The sequence below is a fragment of the Betta splendens genome, chromosome 11 (assembly GCF_900634795.4).
Source record: "Betta splendens chromosome 11, fBetSpl5.4, whole genome shotgun sequence".
Taxonomy (NCBI): domain Eukaryota; kingdom Metazoa; phylum Chordata; class Actinopteri; order Anabantiformes; family Osphronemidae; genus Betta; species Betta splendens.
The window spans coordinates 10987238-11014981 of NC_040891.2; the positions used below are offsets into that span (position 1 = coordinate 10987238).

At 45.2% G+C, this 27744-nt stretch overlaps 1 protein-coding gene across 2 annotated transcripts; it reads left to right on the forward strand.

The window, feature by feature from the left end:
- Positions 1-234: 234 nt before the first annotated feature.
- LOC114865429 (solute carrier family 45 member 4) lies at positions 235-27573 on the forward strand. 2 transcript variants are annotated; one of them, XM_029166555.2, is made up of 16 exons: positions 235-380; positions 1432-1513; positions 9566-10854; positions 21346-21534; positions 22951-23130; positions 23221-23411; positions 23486-23672; positions 23783-24244; positions 24332-24606; positions 24697-24858; positions 24950-25049; positions 25129-25209; positions 25290-25420; positions 25683-25751; positions 25843-25997; positions 26251-27573. In XM_029166555.2, exons 3-16 carry the CDS (start codon positions 10551-10553, stop codon positions 26429-26431), a joined length of 2667 nt encoding a protein of 888 aa, XP_029022388.1. In that variant the 5' UTR covers positions 235-380; positions 1432-1513; positions 9566-10550; the 3' UTR covers positions 26432-27573. The 2 variants fall into 2 exon arrangements, with proteins under 2 accessions (XP_029022388.1, XP_029022387.1); XM_029166554.3 differs by lacking the exon at positions 235-380 and adding an exon at positions 534-731.
- The last annotated feature ends 171 nt before the right edge of the window (positions 27574-27744 follow it).

The following is a 27744-nucleotide window of genomic DNA, read 5'->3' on the forward strand; positions in this document are numbered from 1 at the left end:
TATTATCAACTACATCGTTATAAAGCTCATGGATCTGAAAATAAAAAAATAAATTAAATCAAACTTAAAGTCAAGTGTTATCTAGTTAAGAAACTTTCCATTAGTTCAAATTGAACGTGTTTATGTCCAAGGACGACTTCGCCTTTAATAGCTGCACGAGGAGTTACGCCCATTTATATGCAAATTAGCAGTGTCGTCGGCGGAAGCCAGCTACGTCTGCTCTTCCGACAGATATTCCTTTAAAGGCGCATTTAAAGCCCGGGCTCCAGTCGCAGAAGCAACGGTCAACCTATGCAACGAGCCTGCTGCAGAGTCGAGCCACTCGTCCGGACGCACAGCGGACGAACACACGGAGCCAGCGGCCGACGCGACCCGGCGAGGTGAGCGCCGTCCCGGGCGACGCGCCGGCGACGGCGGCGGAGCCGCTGCGAGGCTGCTGGCGTTCGGCTCCGGCGAACGGAACGCGCAGCATCTCAGGTTGCTGCTGCAGAGACGCGAGGGGCGGGGGAGGAGGTGGGGAGGGGGGGTACAGTAGTTAGCGGAGGCCTGGAAAACAAAACGGCTGCCGACTGCATAGAAGGTCGCTCAAGTGTAAAGTATGTGACTTGTTACAGCGGCTTTAAAAGCACCGGAGGCCCCGAAGCCGCGGCTCGGACGCTGCGGACACTTGTTAGAGAGAGAGCTGCGCTTCCTCCATCAACGCATCGCCGCAATTCACCAGGAAGCAGCAGGTTAGAGCAGAGGTGACAGCGGGAACAGAGCCGGGCTGTGTCTAAATGCTGGGCAGGCTTAAAAATAAAGACGCATGCCGGTGTTGTTGTGCAGCTCGAGCGGTGTTTTTATTGTGGTGGTTTGCGGTGACAGTCGGCAGTTTCGCTTGTAGGCTGCTGGAAGTGATACCCGAAACTGTTCGGTGATCGGTGCTGTTTAAAAACAAACTGCAATTTATTCCAGGGGTATTGTCTCATGTTGGTGTTTTATTTTGATATGTGAGAAACAAACATTTTTTTAAATAATCCAGAAATAAATGTGAAACAGTTACAGCCCAATAAGGAGCTTTTCTAGTTTTCCTTAAAAATGGTTTTATTTACTTTATGTGACAGTATTTCTGCAATGCTCATTTATTTGACGTTGCATGAAATGTTTAAATAGATCTGACGCATGAGTCACCCCATATTTCATTTATGTGAAAGTGTGAAAATGTGTCTGGCTGCCGCAGGAAAAGATGAGTGAATTTCTGTCTTTGCTTTTGTTTGTGTTCCGCTCTGCTGGCAGCAGCTGATTTATTTTCTGCCTGTGTGCATTAGAGGGTAGGAGCGCACGTTCTCTATTGACTGAATGCAGAGCGTGAGCCCACGCAGTGTGTGGATGCTTCGCCTGTAGAGAGAGTGCTGACTTGCTGTGTCTGTCTTCTTCCTTGGGCGCTTTAAGGTACGACTGCAGGGCTCCACATCGAAGCCTGGACCCAACGACGACGCCTGAGCGACATTTATGAAGCTTTCACGACCTTTTGGTGAGTCAGAAATCAATATGCAGCCTGACACCGTGGGGGGGTTCAAGTGTGTATTTGTCCGTAAACCACAGCTAGTACAAGCATGATAGTCAAAAGATGCATGTCAGCATATTTTAATTGACCTGGATCTTTTTTAAATTCAGTGTTCTCCTTTCTACAAACAACAGTCTTTGATTTTTGTTTGTCTTGCTTTCGCTGTGCTAAGACGGCAATTCGGGTTTCGCATTGTGCGCAGGAGACCTGTTAGTTCAGCTGAAGTGAAAGCAATCAACTTCCTCCCGATGAAACGCTGACTGACTGGTGCTGAGTCAGCCCTGAGTTGCCCACAGCATATACACACATTTAAGCCAGCGGTCACGCGCAGACAGTCACATGAACGCATACTTATGCATTTATATAGATGGCATACAGCCTGTTCATACGCATACTCAAACAGAGAAGGCCTGTGAACATCGGGCCATATTACAATATTTGGTCATTTGCATAGTGAATTTGATTGTATTTCCATAAAAACTAATCTAATTAATGTTTTAGGAAAACAAGCCAACCAACATGTGTACACTCTGTACACCTGAACTCTTAGGTTGGATTTTGGCCTACATACATTAAAGTACAACTTTCGGGACCCTCAAACTAACTTTGTCTGTTAATCTCTGATTAAGCGCCGCACATATGATACTATTGTTTGTGTGTGATTGAAAGGCGTGAAAGTGGCACATCGCTCTCACAGACCGGTATTTCTTGTCTGGGCACAGTGAATTCTGTCCGTGTTGATTGCCTGATAACCTCACGCTGACAACAACACTCCAGGAGGTAGTGATCAGCTGCTCAAACACATACTCTAGAACAGTGCTTTTGCATTCTCTCTCACCTTGGAACACAGAACTGTGTGTTTGTGTGTTACTTCCACCAGCACTGTTGATGGTCCCTCTTATCTCCACCAGATCCTATGCACACACTTGTTGCAACGTGTGTCTTTGTGTGTCTGTGTGTGTCTGTGTGTGTCTGTGTGTGTCTGTGTGTTTTTGTGTCAGACTAAAATGGAATCTGGCACACATCTGAAGTGTGTGTGACTTGGATGTGTAGGAAAACAAAAGGTAGATGTTGAGCTTGGAGTCATCTGTCGCCACCGATCCATTAAACTGCAGAGATCTGCATGTTTGTTTGTCTTGGCGTGTACCATCACTGCTATCAAAGTTGATTTCACCTGGCTACGCTGTATTTAGACCTGGCATGTGTTGGAGGTCACGTACATTTAGAGACTGTCAATAACGCACAATGTCTTCTAAGAATAGACACCTTCCACTGATTGCTTGCTCCCCTCTTCTCTGTCTGCCTTTCTAACTTCTCTCTTTTCTTTTTTTCTTCCTCTTTTATACTTCACATTTTCACATCTTGAGCTCAATCCCTGCACCCGGCCGCTTGTTCATTTGTGCTCTTCTAGGTTTATTTGCTGGGACGGTTTGTCTCATGCAGTCAGAGGGAACATTTTGCCCAAATAACAGGTCAAATACTCCTTGTTGATGAATTCCATAGCCCAAATCCTGGTGTGTTTTTCCATCCTGTCTTCTACTCCTCAACAGACCTCATGTCAGTTGCAGTCGTGGTCTGAACCCTCTTCTACCACAGTAGAACAGTGAGTTGTTATTTGACCTGGTGTTGTGGAGCAGGATTTGAAGGTGTGAAATCCTGTTTATACTAATATGAGGAGTTAAGTTCTCTTCCAAGGTACAAATGCAGACAGACTACCAAAGCAGGCAACTGCACAGACTCAATCCTGATTACTCTATTACGATGGAAAGGATTGTCAAGGAGCTGTGAGGTCTGTTGTTTTACTCTGGTACCGTATCGGCTTTCTTTGGCATTTTACATTTTGGACCAGCAGTGTGCTTTGTTCATGCATACTAATTTCACATATTAAAACATCAGTGCCCAAAAACATACAATTCACCAATATTTCCAATCCTTATGTGTTTGTACTGCCGCTTAAATTTAGCCCTGCTTCAATTTAAACTACAAAAAAACACCAGAGGTCATAGTGAAGGTCAGATCTTTCCTCCAAAGAAAATTTATTGTCTCAGACTTATTCATATAGCCGGAGCAAAATTGGCCTCACCACACTTTTGCACCTTTTGGATCACTTTTGACTTTTCCCTGTGGTTAATTTTATTTCTCCAGAAGTAAGCAAGGAAACATTCAGCCTGCACCAAACATATGGGCAAACAAAGAAGAGCATGTAAATAAAGTTTGTTTGTTTTTTTGTTTTTATTTTAGCAACCTCCACTTTAAACCAAGTTATAAAACTCTTTTTGGGTTTCCTCCAAATACTGTTCCAATCTTTAGAGTGATCCTGAGCAAAAATATCCCAGGACAAACCGATGTCCTGCCTTCCAATTACATTACCACAGAACTGACTGGATGCCAGAAGACTGCTGGCAAGATTTAATCCTTGTCCTGCATCTTGGTTGCCCTTTAGCTATGCACAGGTGAAACCTGCGCCACACCCAGTGCTAGAAGAATGTCCGCACCAAATGCGTTGAATGCTAATTTTTTATAATGGAAAAAGTAAAACCTTCATCCAAAATGGATGAAATCCTAATTTTCTAGTTTAAAGATTTTTATCTTTTCCTTTCTGGAAAATCAATTTGAGAGTTTGTTATTACGAGGAAAATCCAGCAAAAGGTCCATGATTATATTTGTGGGTTTTTTTGCCCATTTGTTAGTTTTAAAAAGTGATAAAGCCCAAAGAATCTAATACAGTCTATTACGAAATACAAGCATTTACTGTACAAACTAGTATACCTGCAGACAGCACCAATAGAACTGGGCCATGCAGACAGACAGGTAGTCAGATGTCGGGGTTGGAAATAGGAGAGAGGCTGACTCTGTGCCAGTAATGTCATTAACACTGTTACTTAAACTGCACTCAAAGTAATGGACACACTAACGAACACACGTTTGTTCACTTTGGAACTGATGGACCTGCAACAGATGGAAGAAAAGAGGCTTCACTGTGGCATCATTGTACACCTTTCTTCCAGGTAGTTTGTCCCTGAAGCAGACAGACCTTAACTCAACGTCACATGTCAGATGAGCAGGTATTAGCTCCACCATCTGTAGCATGTTGCATAAACTCCTGATCCACAATGTGACACCTCAACAGAGGAGTTTAACAGTCATTTATCCAGGAAGGCAATAATGTCTCAAAACTTTTTTTATCTCAGTTTTTCGGAAGTTGTAAATGTAAGCGCCTGCTGGCAAACATGTTTGTGTGCAGCTGGTTTGTGTTGTGTTGGCAGGTTTGATGAAATTAATGGACTTCGCTTACGTGCAGTTTCTGTGTAGCTCGAACTAAATGTTCATTTTCACCCGCTGAAGACCACAGCAAGATGATGTGAAGATTCAACCATTGCCAATTCCAAATTAGACCGATTTTCCACCGATATGTTGCTTCGGTAATAACATTTTGTTGCTACACGGTTAGTTTGTTGGAGTGAATGTGGCTGCTTTGCACATTGGATAATTACACCATTGACAGCTGAACCTGAGCACAAGTGAGATCACTGTAGAGTGGCCTATTATCGTGTGTGTGCGCGCGCGCTCTGCAGTGGAATATTCCATTAGTGTGGGAGGGGTTAAATCTTACCATCTTGAGGTCTTAAACATGTCTGTGCAAGCAGCAGCTTTGGCTCTGTGACAAGCGTGGTGGAGTCCTACTTTGTTACACCATGAAAACACAGGTTTAATTGGTGTTTAGCATTTTTTTTACTGGGCCCCTGTTGTGAGGGGAAGCTGTGCGTGTCATTTGAGCTGATTTATCAGGGAGGGCTAGGTTATGGCTGGATATGTTTCGATTAGAGTGTGACTAGCAAGGGCTTGGCCACTCTCTTGACTCAAAGATTAAAGAGGGGAATTGGTGTGAGACAGATCCATAATGCTGCAGGTTGTCCTCTGTCTGGCTAGGGTGGGTAGAGCTATATGAAAGAGACACCCTCCAAAGGGATCAGCTCCCCTGAGGGTGGAAGTGCAGTAACATGATTTTTAGTAGGGGGTCCTGTACACACAGGGTGTGAGACAGAGGGTGGCAGGCACACAACCAGCTACACAACTCTCCAGGCTGCTAGTCAGAACCTTCCAGCATCCAGCTCCGGCGGCTTAGAAGTGCATGAGTTAACCCAGCGTCTTAAATCTGGATCTTTGACCAGCGTCCGATAGCTTACTTTGAGTGTTTGCTGGAGGAGAGCTTCTGGGTCAGCGTATTACATAAAAAACGATGCCAAATTAATGCGATTTGACAGGACATTGACACGAAGCGTCTAGACGGCTCAGGTCAGGAGCTGCAGTGGATTATAAAACGTGTGTGTGTGTGTGGGGGGGGCAGCTGGAACCTATGATCATGCATAATCATCAATGCGTAAATATTGCACCGATTAATTTATATCTTACTTTACATGCTCTATTAAGCCTGAAACCTACAGCAGCTTGTAAGAATGTTGGACCCGAAAAGCAAAGCCTCTCGAACCCCGAAGGTCACTGATGTTTGTCCTTTTAGCAAACAGTGAGCCGGTTTCCAGTCTACTCTGGGTGTAACCTGACTACGCAGCGGAGCTATCTGGGCCAGCCAGTCTGCTCAGCAGCTAGCCTGTTAGCCAGCTGGGCTATAAATAAAAACAACAGACTAGCTGCTAACCCAGCTGGCCGCACACAGCATCTATTACTGTACGTTTGCCTGTGTTTTGCTGTCAACCTCCTATTTAACCTCCCATTAAAGTCTCAGTGAATACTTGGGTCTGGGTCTGAGCCTCAGGGTGGTCTATAGTGTATTGGAGTGGTGCCATGCAGACTGGGCAGGTGAGTTTGTGTTTGGACATTAAACTGTGTCAGTTGAGAACAACAAAAGGTTATTTACATGTCTGATTGTCATTTCCTCATTGTTTCCCTTTTAATAAACCAGTTACCACATGTTGACGTCATAGATTCACCTTAGTTGTACCGTTTTTAGTAGAAGCTTGTAAGGAATGGCAACTGGTCTAGTTTTTTCTAACCTGGCAGCATTTGTAATTTGTTGGAAAAATGATCACCAGTATTATTATACTGTTAATACTACCCTGCAAACTCTGAAGCGTGGGTTACTTGTGTTCCTATATATCCACAATGTGGTTAATATGTTTGAACCATACTTGTTAACTTAAAAGCCTCTGCAGAAACATTGAGTGACTCCAGTTTGTTTCTTGGTTAATGGAGTCTTTCAGCCTGATTAACCTGTCAGTAGAGAGTCTGGTAGATTGACTACAATCCGAGCTGACATCCATCAGTGCATCATCATCCATGTGCGTGTGCGTGTGTGTGTGTGTGTGAGCAACAGGTATCGGGCAGCACCGTGCTTCTAAAGCTTTTGTCACGACTCGTGGGTTTTGTCACTGATGCTGGTGCACGTTGATGCACATGTGCTCCCCCGTCCCACTGCCTGCACTGCAGCAGCACTGCACCACAATGCACACATCCTAGCCCTCGCTAGTACTTAACACTGCCATCTGCTTCCCAAATCTGCGAGTGTGTTTGTTTTTCATGGGAATAGTAATGTGTGTGTGTGTGTGTGTGTGTGTGTGTGTGTGTGTGTGTGTGTGTGTGTGTGTGTGTGTGTGTGTGTGTGTGTGTGTGTGTGTGTGTGTGTGTGTGTGTGTGTGTGTGTGTGTGTGTGTGTGTGTGTGTGTGTGTGTGTGTGTGTGTGTGTGTGTGTGTGTGTGTGTGTGTGTGTGTGTGTGTGTGTGTGTGTGTGTTCCTCCTCCTCTGTGGCTATAGTCAAGAGCGAGGGAAGACACAGACATGTGATACAAACTACAATTAGCTGTAGTACCTGCAAAACCTTGGATATTAATTAGGAGTGTCTGCCCTGAGAGTTGTGGCCTTGTAAGCTGCTCTGTGCTGCTTTATGCGTGTTATGTTTACAGTGTGTTCCCTGGTGCGTGGGAAACTCTTTTCCAGATGCAACCTGGTCGAATAGTGATAAGACTTTATTAGTGGGGAGTGTGGAACATTTGGAGTGGTTTATTATTCAGTTTTGGTCTATTCAATATGAAAATACAGAAAAGCTCATAGATGGTTTGGACTTGAGTGTCCTGTGCTTTCATGTTCTCTTTATGTAAGAGACAAAGAAGACAGTCAAGGAGCAGCAGGCGGGTAGAGGAGGCAGATGATGGTGTGATACGTAATCTAGTCCGTGGCACAAGCATAAACACCCACTAAAATAGACCTTGGTTACATGTTTAGTGTGTGTCTGTGTTGGTGTGAGACACACAGGAGACAATGACTTCTGAACTTTACATGCATCTCATTTTTCTCTCCTGCTCCGGTTTCCCCCTCGTTCTAAATGCTGTGAAGACGCGAAGCACGTCGGTGAATTGAGTCCTCTGGATCATGATGCATGATGATGGGTGACTGCTGGAAGTTATGCTGTTACGCCTCTCATTCCATCATGTTCGCAGTGCAGGGACCAGTCTGTGTCAAAACATGGGCGTAGGATCAGTTCAGGCCTGAAGCTTTTCAGATGGGTAAACGCTCACCAGAGTCTGTCTGACCTCACAAAGCAGTTTTAATCACGCTGAGGCATATTAAGATGCAGGAATAGTGAACAGTGATGCTAAATCAGAGCAGGTCACACGTTTATTGAGCCAGATTGTTCAAATAGTGCTGAAACGGGATGAGATGTGCCGGAATTTTATGATCCAATCAATTAGGGAAAAAACATTTTTTTTTCGGCATCACAAAAATGTCTTGATCATAACTTCATATTCTCCACCCTGCTTGGATGACCTTAACTTGTGTTCCCATCAAACTCAAACCTCTGGACGGCGATGGCATGTGGTGACACATCTCGCCACGCAGGCTTAGAGGGTTTTCCCACGCAGAGGCCTTCTGTCTGAAACAGTAGCTCTGCCTGAAAACCGTCCTCTGCCGGACAGGCTGCTGGAGGTCGCCGTGTTCTCTCCCTGGCCTGTAATCTGAAGCTGTGCGTGAGGTCAGGCATGAGGACTCGACTTTCTTTTGAGCACATCATTAATATTCATGATGGTACATTTGCATGGAGGCCTGAGGTTCAAATGCATTTGACCCCTGCCCCCTGTCTTGCGCTTTTCCTTCAGCCTAACTCTGTTTAAAGCATCTCTCTTTCATAATTTCTTCCTTCCGTTTCTGAGGCGTGTCATTACCTGAAGTCCCCTCTTACTCAGACATAAGCCCTCTGTTTGAAACTCAGGCTCTGTCTGAAAACCTTACAGCCCATGAAGCACACTGCATTTGTAAGAGCGTCTGCCAGCATGAATCATGTGCTCAAACCAATTACATCCTTTGAAAATGAACTAAAAGAAAGTACATGTTTGTCTTAATTGTGGTGTCGGACAAATCACACGCTAATCAAAACAAAGTTGTGTTTGCACAAATTACACACATCCACCTTCTTTTTAAAAATTCACATCACGCACATAGTTGTGGCTGTGGTGGTTAAACTGTGACCAGGTTTGCCGTTGCCTGTGGCCTCATGCACACAAAGGTGACTGGGATTTTTTTGTTTGTGATGCTCACAGCCTTGATTTTCAAAAGGCAGCTTCTCTTCGCAAAGATAATGACTCGATTCATATAGATGTTATTAGATGTTACTGTCAATAGATGTTACTGTCAAACGTCCTCACAGGAGCCGTTTGTTTCAATGGAATCCGTTCACTTCTTAATCGGGACAATGTTTCTAGAAAGAATTGTTGTTTATGGGTGTTCAAAAATTTTTACCGCTGTGAATGTGGTGTGAAGTGACGCACGGATCATTAAAACACTGGTGCCAGTTGTTTACTGTAGCAGAGCAGATGGATGATGTCTTCTCGCATATTGAATTGAGTAGCAGCTGACCATGCAGTCCTCAACCCTTTTTTAAAGGTGATACTGATGCATTCCTGCAACTCACTGCTGTTCCTTTCTGTTTCTTCCTCTCTCCTATTCCCACCGGGCGATCAACTCTCCTCCCGACTGACGACACGCCTGCGCTCACCCGGCGTCCTCCAGATTGATCAGCCAATCGATGGGGATTTTCAGAGGAGCTCCGCCGACCTTCGCCGCCTGCCCACCTCCCCCCTCCCCCTGCACCCCCGCCCACCGCGTCATCCAGCCCTCCATCCAACCCTCCGTACACAAAATGACTCTGGAACTCACCGAATGGTCTTCTATATGGATTTTTACTGCTTGTAATAGACAGTAAACAGGCAAAGAGGTGGAAAACCTCGATGACAAAAAAGCCATAAGCGCGCACGCACGCACACACACACACACACACTCACACACGCACATGCTCACACGCAGCACACTCAAGCACAGACACCCACGGATACACCGACCTACTAACATACCAAATAAAGCTGTTGGTGAGTTTTCCAGACAGGATCTCGCTCACCTGACAAACGTGCACAAACTCACTCTTGGAATGTACAACACGCACTTCCTGTGAAAAATTCAACTGCTTCCTTTTTTATTTTGGGGATTTTCTGCAAGTGTTCGGAAAAGCTGATTTAGTTTTCCTCCTCTGAAAGCAAGCAGGCGCGAGAAGGAGGTCAAGGTGATCAAGGAGACCAGGTTGTTCATAGGACAACTAAGTGCTGAGTTTAGCAGATCTAGAAAATCAGATCTCACCTTATTGATAGATAGCGGGACCCAGATTTAGATTTAGAATCTTATTACCTCACACATTGGGACACTATCTGTTGTCAGATATTGTTCAAGTGTATTAGCACTCCATCACTTCTTAAACACCTTTAACAGGTGGTTATTTAAAGCAGTAATAGATGCAACTACTATATAACCAGATACAACATTTGTAGCTTGTAATTAAATTGCTTCTAAGAAGACACTACTACTTTGAAAGTAAATACAAATAAGCAAGCGGCACACGCTGTGCAGGGAAGTCGTACTGTTTCCTTTCTTTTGTAGCTACAGCTGATTGTTCTCCGATTCATCAGTGTGCTAGTAAAGGTGCGCCTGCGTTCACTCTGCGTGCATGCCCTCCACCATGCCTCCCCAGAACACGGAGGCTGACACTATGCAGGTTGAATCTCTGGCAAGCGGTGCTAACGGCAAGAACTCCAAAGCATCAGGCTCTGATGAGGAGAAGGGCGCGACAGCGGCAGCGGGGGGAGAGACGGATGGATTGGGAGGCCGAGGAGGGGAGGAGTCTGCGAGCGAAGGGTCGATAGAAGGCATTCCTCTCAAGAGATGGGTGATGCACGGGGCCGTGATGTTCGGCCGAGAGTTCTGCTACGCCATGGAAACGGCGCTGGTGACACCCGTGTTGCTGCAGATAGGTAAGTGTAGAGTACACAAACACAATTTACATAATGGGTCATATTAAAATTACTAAATGAGACCATTTTTGTCTTTGGTGTATAAATAAAATGCCTAATCATCTCGGGGGATAAGCTGCAATTCTTGATAATGTCTGCCAAAATTCATACTTGGAATAAAATTTTTGCTTTCTTGGGAATAGCTCACATTTTTATAGTGTGTGTGTCTGTGTGTGTGCGTGCGTGTGTGTCTGTCTCTATGAACAGAGGAAAAAGTTGCCTTGTTTGTTGTTGGGGCATTAAGGAAGCACCTCCCACTCACCTTGTTAAGACGAACTCTGTGGAATTGCCAGGAGCTTAGTGCTCTGACTCACACACACACACACACACACACACACACACACACACACACACACACACACACACACACTCACTCGTAGACCTCCAATCCCAGCGAATGTACTGTCGCTTGCACCCAGTCTTGTTCCTGACAGTCTTTGAGAATACGCCAAGTCCAGTTTATCTGAATGACACTGGAGTCCTTGGACGAGACGGAGCCTATGTGAACGTTCCAAAAGAGCAGAGTACGAAGGGACAGAATGCTAGAATGAGGCGGAGGGGAAGCAGCTGTAATCCTATTAATAATTCAGACACTTCCCATGCCATCCCACTCTTTCTCTTTTCTTTTTCTAACTGCGTTTGTCCTCCCTCGGTTTGTGATGTGCCGAGATCTCCTAGCTTACATAACCAAGATGTAGGGGTGGCAGGTCTCTCTGTGGCCACAAATCCTAATGTAACCCTTTATAAAAATGCCATTTTTTTCCTATGCTAGGCTTATTTATTTATTTATTCTAATTTTAGTCCTCATTTTGCTGGCCTAACCTAATTCTTTTTCTCATATGTCTGAGCTCCTCTTTAGCAGGTTTTATAAACTGTGGTGAGGTAAGACTGCTACAGATTAGTCAGCTGAAATCAAACTAGAGCGGACGCAGAGGTGACTTTGGTGTCTAACTGTGCTGCATCACTGATAAGCAGAGTTAATCTGTTGTTTTGTCCTTTTTGAGCAGGCAAATTGGCTGCCTTTCACTTTAACCTTTTGCAGAGACCACCGCTATAGAAATTAATGTTTATTCAAATGCATTACAAAGTACAGTAGATCAGATTAATTTAGGATTTGACCTGATAGAATAAGTTATTAATAAAAAAATACCGCTTGCTGCTGTGATACTTTATGTTTAGTTTAACCTTTAAGTGCTTTCCCTGTGTCTGATCTGCATCCATGGTTTAGCTCAGACTCCCCCTATCACACTGTACCACTTATCCCACCACCTAGATTGGACAGGGTCATTTGGGTTGAAGAATGCTTGGTGAGATGAAAACAAGCCCCTTTTGGGAATAACAAGTATTGATACTGTGTGTGTGTGTGTGTGTGTGTGTGTGTGTGTGTGTGTGTGTGTGTGTGTGTGTGTGTGTGTGTGTGTGTGTGTGTGTGTGTGTGTGTGTGTGTGTGTGTGTGTGTGTGTGTGTGTGTGTGTGTGTGTGTGTGTGTGTGTGTGTGTGTGTGTGTGTGTGTGTGTGTGTGTGTGTGTGTGTGTGTGTGTGTGTGTGTGTGCGTGCGTGCGTGCGTGCGTGCGTGCGTGTCACACATAGTTGGGTCAAGGAGCACCATATTTACACAACCCAGAGAAAAGGGTAGGACACTTCTACCATACAAGGTCTTGTGTGGAGAGCATGCAGAGCTCTTCACACAGGACCCTGGCAGCAGCCTCTTGTACAAGGGCACTGGCTTCTCCCTTAAGGGCTATCAAACATATTACATCACTTAAAAATGAGGTTTTTAACTTCAGTTTTACAGTCTGGACCCTTGGGGTGTGTCTGGGGAAACTTATGCATTTCATATTAGATTTTAGATTTAATTTTCTGTCTTCTGTTGGAAGTAAACTTTCTTCTCATCTTTTGTTTTTTTAGACATCAGTATTATCGAAATTAATATCTCTTGAGCAGATGCAGTGTTACGCCAGCTGTACTTTTGTAGTCAGTTATCTCTCCATTACATTTGTAGATGAGATTAGAGGAATGTGCATATTTGTTATTTGTCAAGAGTCTGATAAGAGAATCAAATCTACATTTGTTTCTTTGCATTGAGTTTAAAGAGTGTGCTTGGTAAAGTGCTGGACTGCAGTGCCCCACAGAAGTCTCTGTGTGAAACTGCCGATATGCTATAAACATACATCTTAGAAACAAGAAATATTCCCTTTCACAAATGCAAATGTCAAAATTAGCTCCTCAATTTTAATGGGAGCTGGTGGGGCACCTTTTTCGATTCGCGGTTCGTTGTATAATGTGTTTTCTCAGAATAGAGTGGCTCAGAGAAAAGCTGTTAAAGCATCATGACACCCGCTGGAGATGGATGGATGGGTGGAGGGGGGGGGGCTGCTGTCCACAAACTTTGCTTCGACCATGACTACCGCAACAGCTCCATATTAAAACAATGGGATTATGTTTGTGTTGGATAACCTTCCTAATCCTCAATCCTTCAGGAGTGTTAAATACCTGCAGGCAGTAAAAACAAAGGAGCACGTTTGCCTGGGTAAACGTCAGAGTTGAATGGTAATAAAGTGAAGTGTGTGTGTGTGTGTGTGTGTGTGTCCACTTGTTTACTTTTTTTAATATTCTGCTGCAGCAATTTATGGACGTATTTGAAGTTGACCTGTTTGAATTATAAATGTGGTTTTGCAGCTCTAGAAGATTTGTTACACCTTTTTGAAGATTCAGAAACTCAGTAGTGATAATATTAATAATAGGTGGTATTAAGTTTTGGGGTATTTTAAGAGGGGTCCATGTTTCGTTCTGACGTGAGTTTATCAGAACCAGCAGCAGCATGAAGGTCACCCAAAAAGGCTCTTTAGTCATTTGTCTGTTCATTCCTAATCCCTTTTCTTCATTTGCCTGACTAAGGAGCTGCTGTGGACAGTTCAGGGCTGGCAGCTCGGTGTAGTGGTTTTTCCCTTTGAATGCCTGACTAAAGGTGATTAATACAATCTACCAGGTTATACATTGAGGTTTTGTCAAAGCCTTGGCTGACTGTTAATTTCATCTCCATGACAACGTGTCCAACACTTCTGATTGGCCGTACTTTAACCTTGAGCTAAAAATGAAGGGAAGATGAACTGTCATGGTTCATGGGTAAAGTTTTTCCTATGAAGCTCCTTCTTCGTAGCTTACTGTAGCTTTTAGCATGTTAGCTTTTAGCTCATGGTTCCCATCTGACGCTGCCAGCTAGTTAATATTTAATTTATGTTAAGTGCTCCAGCATTCTACCCAGTTATCGTGAAGCTTTTTTTTCTCTCTTTGCTACATGGTGGATGATCAACAAATAAAACCTCCCCTGTAGCTGTTTTGTTGTGCAGTGAGTCAGCCTGGTCTCGTGTTTGTGGTCCCATGCCAGGTAACCTAATCCGCTGAGTGATCCCATCATGTTCGCTGGTTGTCTAATCTAGAGGATGACCTTGCCGCTCTGTAATACAGGGTTATATAAATGACTGGCTCCATGGCATAGCGACTAATCACCATAATCTGACCTAGTCATTCATAGTAGTACCTGGAGGACAGTCCACTGAAAAAATGCGTTTTTAAAAATGTCGAGACGGGGGAGACGTCAAATGCGGAGGGAAATGTGAGACCAGGACCCGCAGACGGTGTGAATGGAGTTGTTGGCACCCTGTGGGACTTTTTAACCTCAATCGTCTCTCCTCACTTTCATTCTGCCCGTCTCCTCAGAGGAACTGCCCCCCCAAGTTCGTTCAGTTATTTAAAGCCTTCCTATTAATAGCACTTTTATATAACCGCTGCAGTAACTTTATCACTGTACACACGTGGCGATATATTTTTCAACATCACCACCCTTTGCGGAGGGTGAAAGACGATCCAAACGGCAGCGCTGCTACACGATGATCGACGCCAGTGGTTCTGTGACCCGTGAAGGGGTCACGGGCGGGTCTGCCACGCTCTAAACTGTACCCTCACGTATGCCCGTTGGGTAATGCAGAACCAGCAAATGCTTAAGTCCTTAAGACAAAGCCACATTATGTGCTTTCATATGGGTGCGTGTGTTTTTCCACGCAACAGGCGTCCAGCTAGGAATGCGTGCAAGATGTGAGGAATGCGGCACCACGTGTGCGTTTGTCAGCGCATTGCTTTCCACCGGGGAGGTAGTCATCAGAACCAACCACCGCCAAAGCTCTCAAGTGATGAGGGACAAAGAACCATCAGGGGAAACTGTGGTCACATGTTATTTTATTAATTGGTTGTTTATTTGTCCAGAAATATCAGTCCATAAAGAATAGTTGTTGTTATTATGATGGATGAAGGTTTATAATCTTAATTTGAGTTAACCGTGTAAACAGGTGATGCGCTTTGTAGAAACACACCATAAACATATTAACCAAACTTAGAAAGCATTTGGGTGGAAACAATGCTGCTGGATTCACGTGCCGTAGGGTGTGTTTAGCTGCAGTCCAGTTTTAGACCTGTTCGTGCTAGCAGAGCTGAATAACGATTAACCACCACTAACACTGCACTAGTGCTTGCTCAGTGGGCCAGCCCTCAGGCTTAGCTAGCGTGCGTGTGAGCATCTGCCTATATATAATATATAGTTAGAGTTAAATAATAGATGGACAGATACAGAATACAGACAGAATAACCGGAGTGATGAGATTGATAAGATTTGCCGTCTGCTTGTTTACTGTCCTGATGGGGGGAAAAATAGATTTTTTTTTTAAGCACTGTCACCATTGTTCTAAAATAAGATTTACTTTAATTTCCGATTTGGGGGCTGACATCCATGTTGAACGGCTCCACAGCTCCAATGGTTGCTGACCTACTGTACTGGGCCCGTGGTTACGCAACATTACCGACTGCTCTCTGCTCATCGATCGATGGCCGCCCGTGATGCTGGGGTGAAGGAAAGCAAACGTGGCTTTGTGCTTATGCTTCTGTCACAAACAGTTGTGTGTTAATTCACTGGCAGATGATGTCAGCCTTAAAACGGTCCACACTACAGTGCGTGCGTTCAACTTACCGTCTGCCTGGTTCCGCACAGTAACTGCCCTTCTCAGTATCCCCCTCTCTGGGTCTCCCCCACAGCAGGAGGTAGTTTACTGCAGTGGCGTTACATAACTCTGCTGACTAAAAGCGTGTGTGTGATGCAAGTTTAACACACATGCACACACTCATCTCATTGTCTACTGTATATGTAACCCACCTGCCTCTATGCGTATTCTGTGCATGTATGATAATGAGCCCGTTGTCCTATTTCAGCGTAGCTGCTCTGCTTCGTCCTGATTGGCTCTCTCTTCAGCCGTGCTGCAGCAGCACATCACTCACCGTTCCCCTCATCTCGGCACCTCGGTGGCGACGACCTCAGCCAGGATGCGCGTGGCGCTGGGGTTCGAGTTCGCCCGCGCCTGTTGTATGATTGATGATCTCAAAGTGCTGTGACTCACTCGATTCGCTCCTTCTCTTTCTGCCTCCGTCCTTCTTCTTTCACCTCATTATCCGTGTGAGCGTAACCATTCGCTGGGGACCGTTTGGGTCGCTAGGTTTCACAACCATCTACAGGATGCTTTGTTTTATAGACGCCCTAAATGCGAGGCTAATCTCTAGCATACTCTCTCTTATTGATTTACAACTTCACAGTGCACTAATTTAATTTATAGACACTCCAGGTACTCCTGGTCCACCCCCTTACTGTCCTTTACTGCAGTATATGCAGTATGCTGCTCAGAATCAGTTAGTACAGTATCAGCTGGTCAGCTCCTACTGTTGACCTCATTTTACTGTTACTTGTATTAAGCAATCATGTGTTTGTTTTTGAAAATTAATGACTGATTGTAGTTGACATAAACAAGGCAGCCTATTGAGGGAATAGTAACTCTGAAGTGGAACAAAATGTCCTCATTAAAGCTAGATTTTCCAGCAGTCTTAAAACCCTAATCTGTTCATTATGACCACACATTTTCATAATTAAACTTATTATTGACACCATGCAGCCTTGTCTTATATTTCTGACAGTGAAACAGTAAGGCTATTTGATTTTCCAGCTTGGAATGGTCAGCTGCTGCTTCTATTGAACATTTTTTTTAATTCTGGCATAAATCTTAGAGCATGATGCTTATCAATAATAAAATACAGTTAATATTTTAAACCCGCTCTGAACAGCCATCTGCCACAAACGCATTTCTTTCCTTTCTTCCTCTCCCAACAACACACCTGACTCCATGTTTGTTTATTCCAAAGCACCTGCTTCCTCCCTTTCATTTCCTCAAACTCTGTCTCGTTCTATCGCTCCGACCCCCCTTGTCCTTCCTGCCCACTTTCTCCCTTTGTGCCCCTTGACCTGCTCTCACTTTCACACCATTTCTCTCGCTCTTTTCAGGGACTCTTGTCATTTTTCTTGCAGATTTCTCACGCCAGCGCATGATATGAAAGGACTATATTGTGCATTTGGGAAGGTGGGAGGGTAGAGGAGAATGAGCCTGATGCTGGTTGGTTCTTGAGAAAAAAAAACTGCTTTTTGGTTTTAGGACACATTTTTATCCTTCATTTTTCAGTTTCCCTGAAGATTTTCATTGCCTTATTTGGAAGTTTTTTGGAAAAAAAGAAACAATATTGTGCGAAAGACTTTAATAATAAAATATCAGATTGGTAGAGTTTTTTGTAAAAGATTTAGGTGCATTTTAAACAAACATTTTACAGCCTCCTCATATTTCTAATACCTCAAGTACAAATGAGAGCCTGTTGTTTTCGTGCCGGAGTCAAGGTTAATAGACAGTTATAGCTACAGTACCTCCCATCAGGCGTTTTCTACAGCTGCTGTTCATATTTGAGCAGTCAGACCACCCGCCTCTAAGTGCATCTTGACATTTATGGAAATTCTGTTAAAATGACGCGTTGAAGATACTGGTCTCACGGTGTAACCCACAATTTTCTTTTACACGTCTTACTGTAGATATTGTGCAGACTTGTCACTGTTTGGCACAAAAGCTTGTCACAGACTTTAGTGGCTTAAAACCAGCTTGATGTGTCCTGATCTTTACTCTACAGTTGTACAACAACTTTACAACAAAATACTAAAAGTGAAAATATCTATAGCAAGTAAAGTAAAATACTAAGTATTACATTTTTCTTTTAGGTTCATTTAATCTTTACATCCTGTAGTGTTTCTTAAATGACTTTTTTGAGTTTCAGTAGCTGCATAAGTGGAAGTTGAAGTGTCTTGTCACTTAATTATCAGCCTTGCACAGGCAGCAGACAGCTGTCGAGATAAAGAGTCAACAGCCTGACTTTGTGTAAAGTCGCGCTGGGTGACGTTGGCGCTAATGGTCACAGTGCTCATTGGCACGTCGGCCTGTAGTCGAACATGTTCATACTAATATCCTCTGCTTGTGTAGGAACAAAAAACACACAAGTGCAGCAACATAGAGTAATCATTGTCCAGGCAGAACACAAGGACGGGACTGTTATTGAATGTGCAGTTAGCGACTCCTAGAATTCATGTCCACCGATCACAAACTTCCCTTTGAAGGAGAACACAGTGGCATCACTTGTTTAAAAATATTTTTATGGTACATCTGCAGGCCGGCAGCTGACGTAATGTTGGAGTATGAGTTCAACTTTAAATCAAGGCTCCTGTGATTGTACATGGCATCATTTTCCGCTATTAGAAACTCAGCAGCTTTGTTCTCTCTCTTTTAACTTGGTGTTTTTCTAGGTAGTTTCTTTATTCTGTTCTTTGAGCTGCTACGTATTTGTTCAACCTCCGCTGAGTTCAAACAAGGCACGCTGTGTCCCATCCAAGATTTAATGCTTGGAAAACAATTGGACCACACGCTTCTCTGCTGTTGACGACAAGGAGAAACGCACAGAGTCCAGGCAGAACTTTGATAAATGGGCTGTCTGTGCTCCAGCAGTCACACACTGGGCTCCATTTTTAGTGTGTGTGGGAATGCATTGTAGAAACGAGAGCTTCGATGATAGATGGAGCAGATTGTTCGGCCTTTATTTCCCACGTTGAGTCACCGGCGGGTGCCGTATCTCCATCCTTTTTGTCTCTCTCCTCCTCCTCCTCTCACCTTATGTCCTTTTCATTTTTTTCTCTCTTGTTAAGGTTATTTCATCCGATTCCTTTCTCACACTCACTCGCTCCCTGTTCCCTCCCTCCTCTGACTCTTACTGAACTCCTTTCTTTTACTCTTGTTCTAAAACGCTTCCTGCGTCTCCGTTCTCTCAGTATTGTGTGTGTTTGCATATACAGTACAACTGTGTGTGTGTGTGTGTGTGTGTGTGTGTGTGTGTGTGTGTGTGTGTGTGTGTGTGTGTGTGTGTGTGTGTGTGTGTGTGTGTGTGTGTGTGCGTGCAGCAGGTATACTGTGTAGTTCCGCATCGTGTGTGTGGGAACTGCTGTTTACTAGAAACAGTTTTCCTGTTTTGATGTTGACAAACCCACAGACAGACCGATTCCTATCTGCTGCTTTGTCTCCAACTTTATGACTGTGCCACTATTTTTGTGTTTGTGTTCCCCGTCTTGTTTTTCCGGGTACGATTGGGTCCATAGTGTGTGTGTGTGTGTGTGTGTGTGTGTGTGTGTGTGTGTGTGTGTGTGTGTGTGTGTGTGTGTGTGTGTGTGTGTGTGTGTGTGTGTGTGTGTGTGTGTGTGTGTGTGTGTGTGTGTGTGTGTGTGTGTGTGTGTGTGTGTGTGAGAAAAAGACTGAGAGGTTTAGGAAAAAAATAAACGTGACTGAAACAAAGCTTTCCTCAGTCTGAGCAGGAAGTTCTGTGTGAATGACACGGCCGTGTGTGGAGCCACGAATCCAAGGTGACGGAGGCTCTGTGGTGTCGGGGTTCCTGAGACCAGGTCACCACGGCGGCAGGAGGTCACACCCCGTTCATTGTCGTCTCATGAGAAACAGAGGTCACAGTTGTACAGGACCTGTAGGTTGTCCTGTTAGGTTTCGAACGAGGCGCCTCGGTAGCAGAACTCCAGTGGGGCTCAGAAGTTCAGAAGAGACACAGTGGTGGTTTCTGGCATCGCTTCATGAATATCACTGTGGACGGAGAATTCAAGGGTTGGGAGATGTAAAGGGAGATGATTTTCTCTCAGATTGTTGTTTCAGTAGCATCATTTTCAAAATGACTCAGACCCCAAGATGTGGGAAAATACCTTGTTTGTGACTGTACCACACCTGTTTGTGGGAGCTGCCGCTGTCTGTCATGTGACGACGTGTTGCAAACTCTAGGGTTGCCCTAATGGACGACTCGGTGCAGAAAGGGAGGTTTTCACATGACCGCCGCGTTTTGCAAATCAACTGATTTTCCCACACAAACCAAGAAGCTTCCCGAAAAATCCCAGATGCTGACAACAGCTTCACGAGCCTCACGCGCAGAGAAAACCACTTTGTCCCGTTATGCAAGATTTTCCTGAATTACCAAACCGGCTGCGTTTTTGGTTGGTGTTCATTGTTCAGCGCTTTACTTTTAGATTGCTGCAATGTGCCGGGCCTCAGTCCGCAGTTAAACTGGGCCACACCTTGAACAGTAACCAGCAGCTAATGGGTCGGTGCTGTGAGACATCTTCTCCAAGCTCCGAGTAATTGCCTGTCATGACACTCCTTCATTGGTGCCTGTCTCATTAGAGCTTTGCTGAATAAATATCAAAGTGCCTAATGGATCAAAGCTATTCGCTTCTCTCCGTCTAGACTCTGGGACGTATCAATACTTGAAGCATGTATATACCCCAAACATGGCTCCCTTTTATTATTTGAGCCATAATGCAAGTAGACAATATAAGGAGACTTAGATTGGAGCAGAATGAATAAGTGGTCATTCTCAGTGTCTGCCTCTGTGCAGAAAGGATAGTGTGGCAGCCAAATAGCTTTTAATGCATTTTCAGTGAGCTCCATTATGCAACCGTTTGGCAGTAAGCGAATAAAGTACTGATTTAATTATTTGCAATCCAGCTGACTTTACTTAGCTGGAGGACTGTCCGACTCCTCCTGCAGATCCTCAGGGTATAGTCTGGTGTAGTTGTTGTTGTTGTCAACGATAACATAAATAACACAATGTCTGATTTCTCAAGGTTTGGTTCGACCTTAGTGTTCAGGTGTCTGATATTACTCAGAGGTGTTGACGGCATGTGTGCTGAATCTGTTTGTTGTCTAAACACACACACTATGCAAAGTATTTCCACTGGCACATTTTAATCTGAGACCCTGTTCCAGTTGTGAAAATTGTATTTTACAGCATTGTGAGTGTCGCCACGACTATATATCTTTTTGTGAAGTTTCTTTCATGATGCATTAATTAAACATTTTTAGTTCAGCCCTGAACTAAAAAATTCATAGTTTATTTAAAATATTATGACCCATAATGAAAATGTTGCTCACTCCCCCTAGTGGAGTGTGTTGGTTCCTTAGTTCAATCCCTCTGCCTGTGTCTGTCTCTGTTTCCTCCCAGGTCTTCCAGAGCAGTACTACAGTCTGACATGGTTACTCAGTCCCGTTCTCGGCCTCATGTTCACTCCTCTGATCGGCTCGGCCAGCGACCGCTGCACCCTGCGATGGGGCAGGAGGAGACCGTTCATCCTGGCTCTGTGCATTGGAACACTGTTGGGGGTGGCTCTGTTTTTGAATGGCTCTCTGATAGGTGAGTCTGTGTGATGTAGTTCACCCTGTGAGACATTTCTACTACACAGTTCACTCAGTGCTGAAAATTATCTAAACCACCTGAGACTAACACAACCCCAGTGGGAAATTAATCCCAAATGCGACCCTAATATGAGCACCATCACTTTACCCAGCATGCATTTGAGTCCCACTGCTTCTTTTTGTGGAGTCAGTGGAGCATCGGGGCCAAAAGCTTCAGCTGCTGAAAGCTGTGTCCTTGTGCATACTCTGATGTTAACCTCAGTTTGTTATATCACTGTGAGACACAACAAGGTCATATCCATTCAATCCAATCAAACAAATTGATCAGCTGCCAATCATGCAGCAAAGATATTGATCTTTAGTTCATCTATAGGCGTGTTTTAGTTGCAGTGTCAAACCATATGTTGCCAGTACATATATGAGAACAAGAACAATCTAATTCACATGATGACCTTGCAAAAATGATATTGATGTGAAACCCATTCAACTTTAAAACAGTTGTTCCTTTTCACCTTTCAACTTTTTTTTTAAATCACTAGTTAATCGGGGTATTCAAATGTCTTTCAATGGAACAAAGAGAAATTGTCAGAGGAGTTCTACTTACTGTATGAAGACAGATCTGTGTGAACTGTTCTGTCAGCAGGTTCTGTCCACTTCCATTCTTCTGCAGACTGGCTGGCACAGGTCGCGTCAGGGCATCGGGAAGCACGTCTGTGTGTTTGTGTGAGAAAGCAGCGGGGCAGACATGGGAAAATGCAGTGACCATCTGAGAGAATAAAAAAAAAAGTCCATTCTCTGTGTGTGTGTGTGTGTGTGTGTGTGTGTGTGTGTGTGTGTGTGTGTGTGTGTGTGTGTGTGTGTGTGTGTGTGTGTGTGTGTGTGTGTGTGTGTGTGTGTGTGTGTGTGTGTGTGTGTGTGTGTGTGTGTGTGTGTGAGAAAAAGACTGAGAGGTTTAGGACACGGGCAACATGGGAAAACTGTAGTAACCTGTGTGTATGTGTTGACATGAGAACGCAGGAGAAGGCAGTTCACAGGGAAATGCTTCCTGTTTGCTTCCCCCTATCCACCAATCACAATTCACTTCCTGTCTGCTAGAGTAACGTGGCTCCATTGTCCCCCCATTGCCCCCCACCACACACACACACACACACACACACACACACACACACACACACACACACACACACACACTCTCTCTCTCTCATAGCGTTACCTTCTATGAATGGTAATAGACTTCAATTTGTGAAGTCACACTGCACAAACACACAAGGTCACACATCGCTCAGGATGTGCTGTGACCCACTTTTGTGCTGCTGTACTATGGCGTTGATCAGTTATTGATCCCAGCTCTGGTGTTAAGTGTTGAAAGTAACTAAGCTGTGAACATCCTCATTTCTCTGTCTCTCTCTCTCAGGTTTGTCGCTAGGTGACGAGAAGGGGAGACAGCCAGTAGGAGTAGTTCTCACGGTGCTGGGAGTGGTGGTGTTGGACTTCTGCGCCGACGCCACAGAGGGGCCGATCCGAGCGTACCTGCTGGATGTGGCCGATGCAGAGGAGCAGGACATGGCCCTCAACATCCACGCTGCCTCAGCGGGTTGGTGTCTGACGATACTGGACGCTGTGAGTTTAACGCCTGTGACTGCGTCTCCTGTGTCTAAGCCGTTCCCTGCGTTCCCGTTGGCAGGCCTTGGCGGGGCGCTCGGCTACGCCCTCGGGGGATTGGACTGGACGCACACCTTCCTCGGCACGGTCTTCAAGTCTCAGGAGCAGATCCTGTTCTTCTTTGCCGCCGCCCTCTTCTCTGTCTCTGTAGTGTTACATCTGTTGAGCATCGAGGAGCAGCAGTACTCACCCCAAAACGACAGGCTGGACCAGGTACAGTGACCTGTCATTCATCAAAGAATTCCACTTTGTATTCAGACACTAAATATTCCTTGTTATTCCACTAGGAGAGTCCAGATCCCACTAACACACAGCAGTCCGCCAATGGCAGGACTGGACTTCTCGCCCCTAAGCTGGAGATGATTGGAGAAAATGAAACTATGGACAGCTACGACCTCTACGACCCGTATGGAGACGACCAATCAGAGCGAGGAGATATGGACCTGGACTTCCTGGAGGTGGAGCTTGTGAGAAGTACGTTCTCGGCCTTTGTTGCTAAATTGAAGCTTTTAATTACTGTTTGCTCCACTCGTGACCTCACAGATGCCAAGCAGGTTAAACTCCCTCCTCGTGTGCGTCCTCAGGTAAAAGCGACAGCGTCCTGGCCATGGCAGATGCCACTCTCGACCACCTGGACCACGACGCAATGTTTCTGTGCCGCATCGAGCCGTCCATCTTCGCCGATCACCTGTCGCCCAATCGCGGCCCGACCCCAGTCACCTCTTCCTTCTGGAACCTGGACCGCAGCACTCCCCCGTCCCAGCTGGCCAACATGAGGCGCAGCAGCAGCGCAGCGAGTCAGGACCTGCTGCGGCCTCAGGGCAACTCCCACCATGCGCACGGCCCCATCCCCAGGATTTCTCACCTCTCGGCGTTCCTACAGGAAATGGAGAACGACGATGGGCAGGAGGCGCTGCTGAACAACCAGCTCAATGAGCAGCGGACGCTGAACGGCCGGCTCTTAGGCAATATATCCAGCGCTGATAGAATGAGCACAGACAGGTTGAGCTCTAAAGGACAGACCAATCGTGCTGGAATGGTCAAAGGTCAGTATTTACATCTAGACGCCCTTTCTGAACCAGTTACAATGAAGGAGAATGAACCGTCTGCCTCCTCCTCCTCGTCTGTTCCAGCTGCCAGCACAGGAGCCCCCCAGACGCGGCAGTCGCGCCACCGCCACACCTTCTACCGCCAGCCGTCCTGCACCTTCTCCTACTACGGCCGCGTGGGGAGCCACCGCTACCGCTACCGCCGGGCCAACGCCGCCTTCCTCATCAAGCCCTCCCGCAGCATGAACGACCTGTACGAGGTGGAGGCCCGGCACCGGAGGAGGAACCGGCAGAGGAACCGGCACCGCAGCGCGAACACCAACTCGTCCAGCGGAGACACCGAGAGCGAAGAGGGCGAGGTGAGGAGTGTACGAGTCCGCTGGTAGATGCTCGAGTTTACCGCTGCTGCGGGGTTGGCTCTGAGTGAACTACAAACGCCTTCTCCTCAGGTCGAGACCACCGTGCGGCTGCTGTGGCTCTCAATGCTAAAGATGCCTCCGGAGCTGCTGCGGCTGTGCGCCTGCCACCTGCTCACCTGGTTCTCCATCATCGCTGAAGCAGTGTTCTTCACCGATTTCATGGGCCAAGTCATCTACCATGGAGATCCCACTGTACGAGCACTACACTAATAACCACGTGTTGTCCGTTAGCTTTGTTTTATTGTTACCTCAGTCATAGCAGATGTGTGTTCTTCTCTCTCAGGCTCCTGCTAATTCGACTTTATTGGATAACTATCACAAGGGAGTTCAGATGGGATGCTGGGGACTGGGTATTTATGCCATGACTGCTGCTACATGCTCAGGTAAGTTGACCACACATCATAATGTGATGTAAGGTGATGAAAACAAAGTTTGGTAAAAAGTATTATCTTTATTTTCCAGCTATTCTTCAGAAGTACCTTGACAACTTTGACTTGAGCATTAAAGTCATCTACATCCTGGGGACACTTGGATTCTCTATAGGTGAGAACCACAATGCAGCAACGTGACAAGACACAAAACGAACCAGAGCAAATGTGAAATGTATCTTTTTACCTGTACAGGAACCGCTATCATGGCAATCTTCCCTAACGTCTATGTTGCCATGGTGATGATAAGCAGCATGGGCATCATCTCCATGAGTATCTCCTACTGTCCCTATGCGTTGTTGGGACAGTATCACGAAATGAAACAGGTACAGACCTTCTACTTCGAACAATCTGACCTCCTGGTGATGTTAATTAGACAATTTGCCTGATGCAGAGTAGCCCACTGGCTTCTCTATTACCTGGGGTTACCCAAGACACCCAAGACATTTACATATGCCTGCACCTGCAGCAAAGACTAATTTGTGTCTCAGGCACCTTAGGAGAAATCATGCGGTTCTTATATTTTGCGTAGTATGAACAGATCACTGTATTTCAGACGATCAATCTTGGCTTCCTCTGCTTTTGCAGTACATCCAGCACAGCCCTGGAAACTCTCGGAGAGGCTTTGGCATCGACTGTGCTATTTTATCCTGTCAGGTTGGTTTTGAGTTGATGCGGTCCTGTCTGATATTCTGTAAAAAGCTGTGCTGCACTTCGTGCTGAGACATAATTGTCTGTATTTCTGCAGGTATACATCAGTCAGATCCTGGTGGCCTCCGCTCTAGGGTCAGTGGTGGAAGCTGTTGGCAGTGTCCGTGTCATTCCCGTGGTGGCCTCTGGAGGCTCCCTCCTCGGGTTCTTCACAGCCTGCTTCCTGGTCATTTACCCCACTCCCAACAACGGGTGAGGAAACAAGCCTTAGTGATCTACTAAGATCCTGTTTTTTTGGAATCAGTTTGCTTTTGTGTGTTAAGCTCTGGATGAATCAGCCAGTCTGGCTGTAAAACGTAGAAACGTAGTTGTGATTGTTTCTAGCCTTCATTCTTGGCTGAGCTCAGAGATATACCTGAACCTTAGCAAAATGGGGAACAAGTCTATATCCAACTATTTCTTTATACCGATATTTATATTTACATGTAGTATTATTTTTTGACAGGGACGGGGAGTCGACCAAAGCGTCTGAGAAACAGGCCTTGACAACGTTGGAGAATCCCAACAACAAAGTAGCTGTTACCGTGGTGACGGAGAAACCCAGCTTCCTGAAACTCGACAAGGAGGGCAAGGCCACCTCCACCACCACCGCTTCCTACCACACAGAGAATGAGTCGGCTCTGTGATCAGACGGCCAGACTCGCTTTACAGACACTGTAACGCCTTTATCATCAGTGCATTTGGAAAGAACTTAAGAATGTGCCACCGTCCACACGATGCTGGAGTTTACAGACGGAGAAGAGATTGTTACGTCGACTAGACCAGTTTTAATTAATGCGTCTTGATTGGCTGCAGAAAATGACCCAATCTGATGTCGGACGAGTTGTTTTACCATTTGACCCCCATAAAAATCATTCAGGTCTGTGATGTTTCGAACCGTCACTAAAATTCCTTCCACTGAACCTTCACGGACGTTTGACTGATCCGTCAGGGTCGTCCAGTAGTTGTAAGTCACAGACTGGGGCTGTCAGAGGAGGTTGTCTATGTCTCTCAGGGTCTACTGAGCAGCTGCCTGGACACATGCACAGACACACACACACACACACACACACACACACACACACGCACCAACTTCATCTGAATTGAATGAACACCTGAATAACGAACACTGTTGAAGAACTTGAGCCTTTTGAAGCTGCAATCGTTGAAAATGCTGAAACTCACTCTTCCTCGCTGTGGAATTGACGTGGATGCTGACCGTCGAGAGTGTGTGTGAGCTGTGGACTCGGCGTTTCCAGCAGATGTTCAGCGTTCACCAAAATGAACGACACACTGGGCTTTGTGGAACTTTTACATCACTCTGCGATAGTAGCTTTAAGACTCTACAGACTTTTGTATGTGGAATTTCTGAAACTCAAGCCTGAAGTCTGATTCCTGGGAGAAATTATTGATCAGCTCCCAAATTAATTGAAAGTGTTTACGATTTCCCTCCGCATGGCAGAAGTACTAAAATATTCATATTAGCTTTCATTTTAGAGCCTCTGCTCTAAAGCATGCGTGAGAACATGAAGTTGCCTGCAAAGATTGAAAAACAAATGCAGCCGTCTACTGAGTGAAGTTCTATGAGTGAAATAGCATTTCTAAGCTTAACTGCAGGATACAAGGTCGTTTACAGGGCATTACGATCCCAAATATTGTTCAATCAGAAAAAAATATTAAGAAACCTTTTTTTTTTCTTTTTTTTTTTTTAATGATTGCGATGCTTCTGTAATAATCTGACTAAACTACATGCTGCATGTGACAGGAGCAGAGAAGAGGCAAACCAAAACAGCATATAAGAGACAAGAGACTTTTTCTGCATGTTTATTATTATTTTTTTTAAATGCTGTTATCACGATGTTTGTCATTAACTGCACAATAGCTGAGCCTTTGTTGAAAACAGTGATAGAGTTAACGTAGACTTAGAAAAAGGGGTGTAGTTTTGGGGTGTAGCATTCGC

Excerpts from the sequence above, each read along its gene's own strand:
- LOC114865429 (XM_029166555.2), top strand. The coding sequence starts at position 10,551 with ATGCCCTCCACCATGCCTCCCCAGAACACGGAGGCTGACACTATGCAG. Across the intron at positions 24,245-24,331 it reads TCGTGCTGGAATGGTCAAAG|CTGCCAGCACAGGAGCCCCC; the intron begins GTCAGTATTTAC and ends CGTCTGTTCCAG. Across the intron at positions 25,050-25,128 it reads GACTGCTGCTACATGCTCAG|CTATTCTTCAGAAGTACCTT; the intron begins GTAAGTTGACCA and ends TTTATTTTCCAG.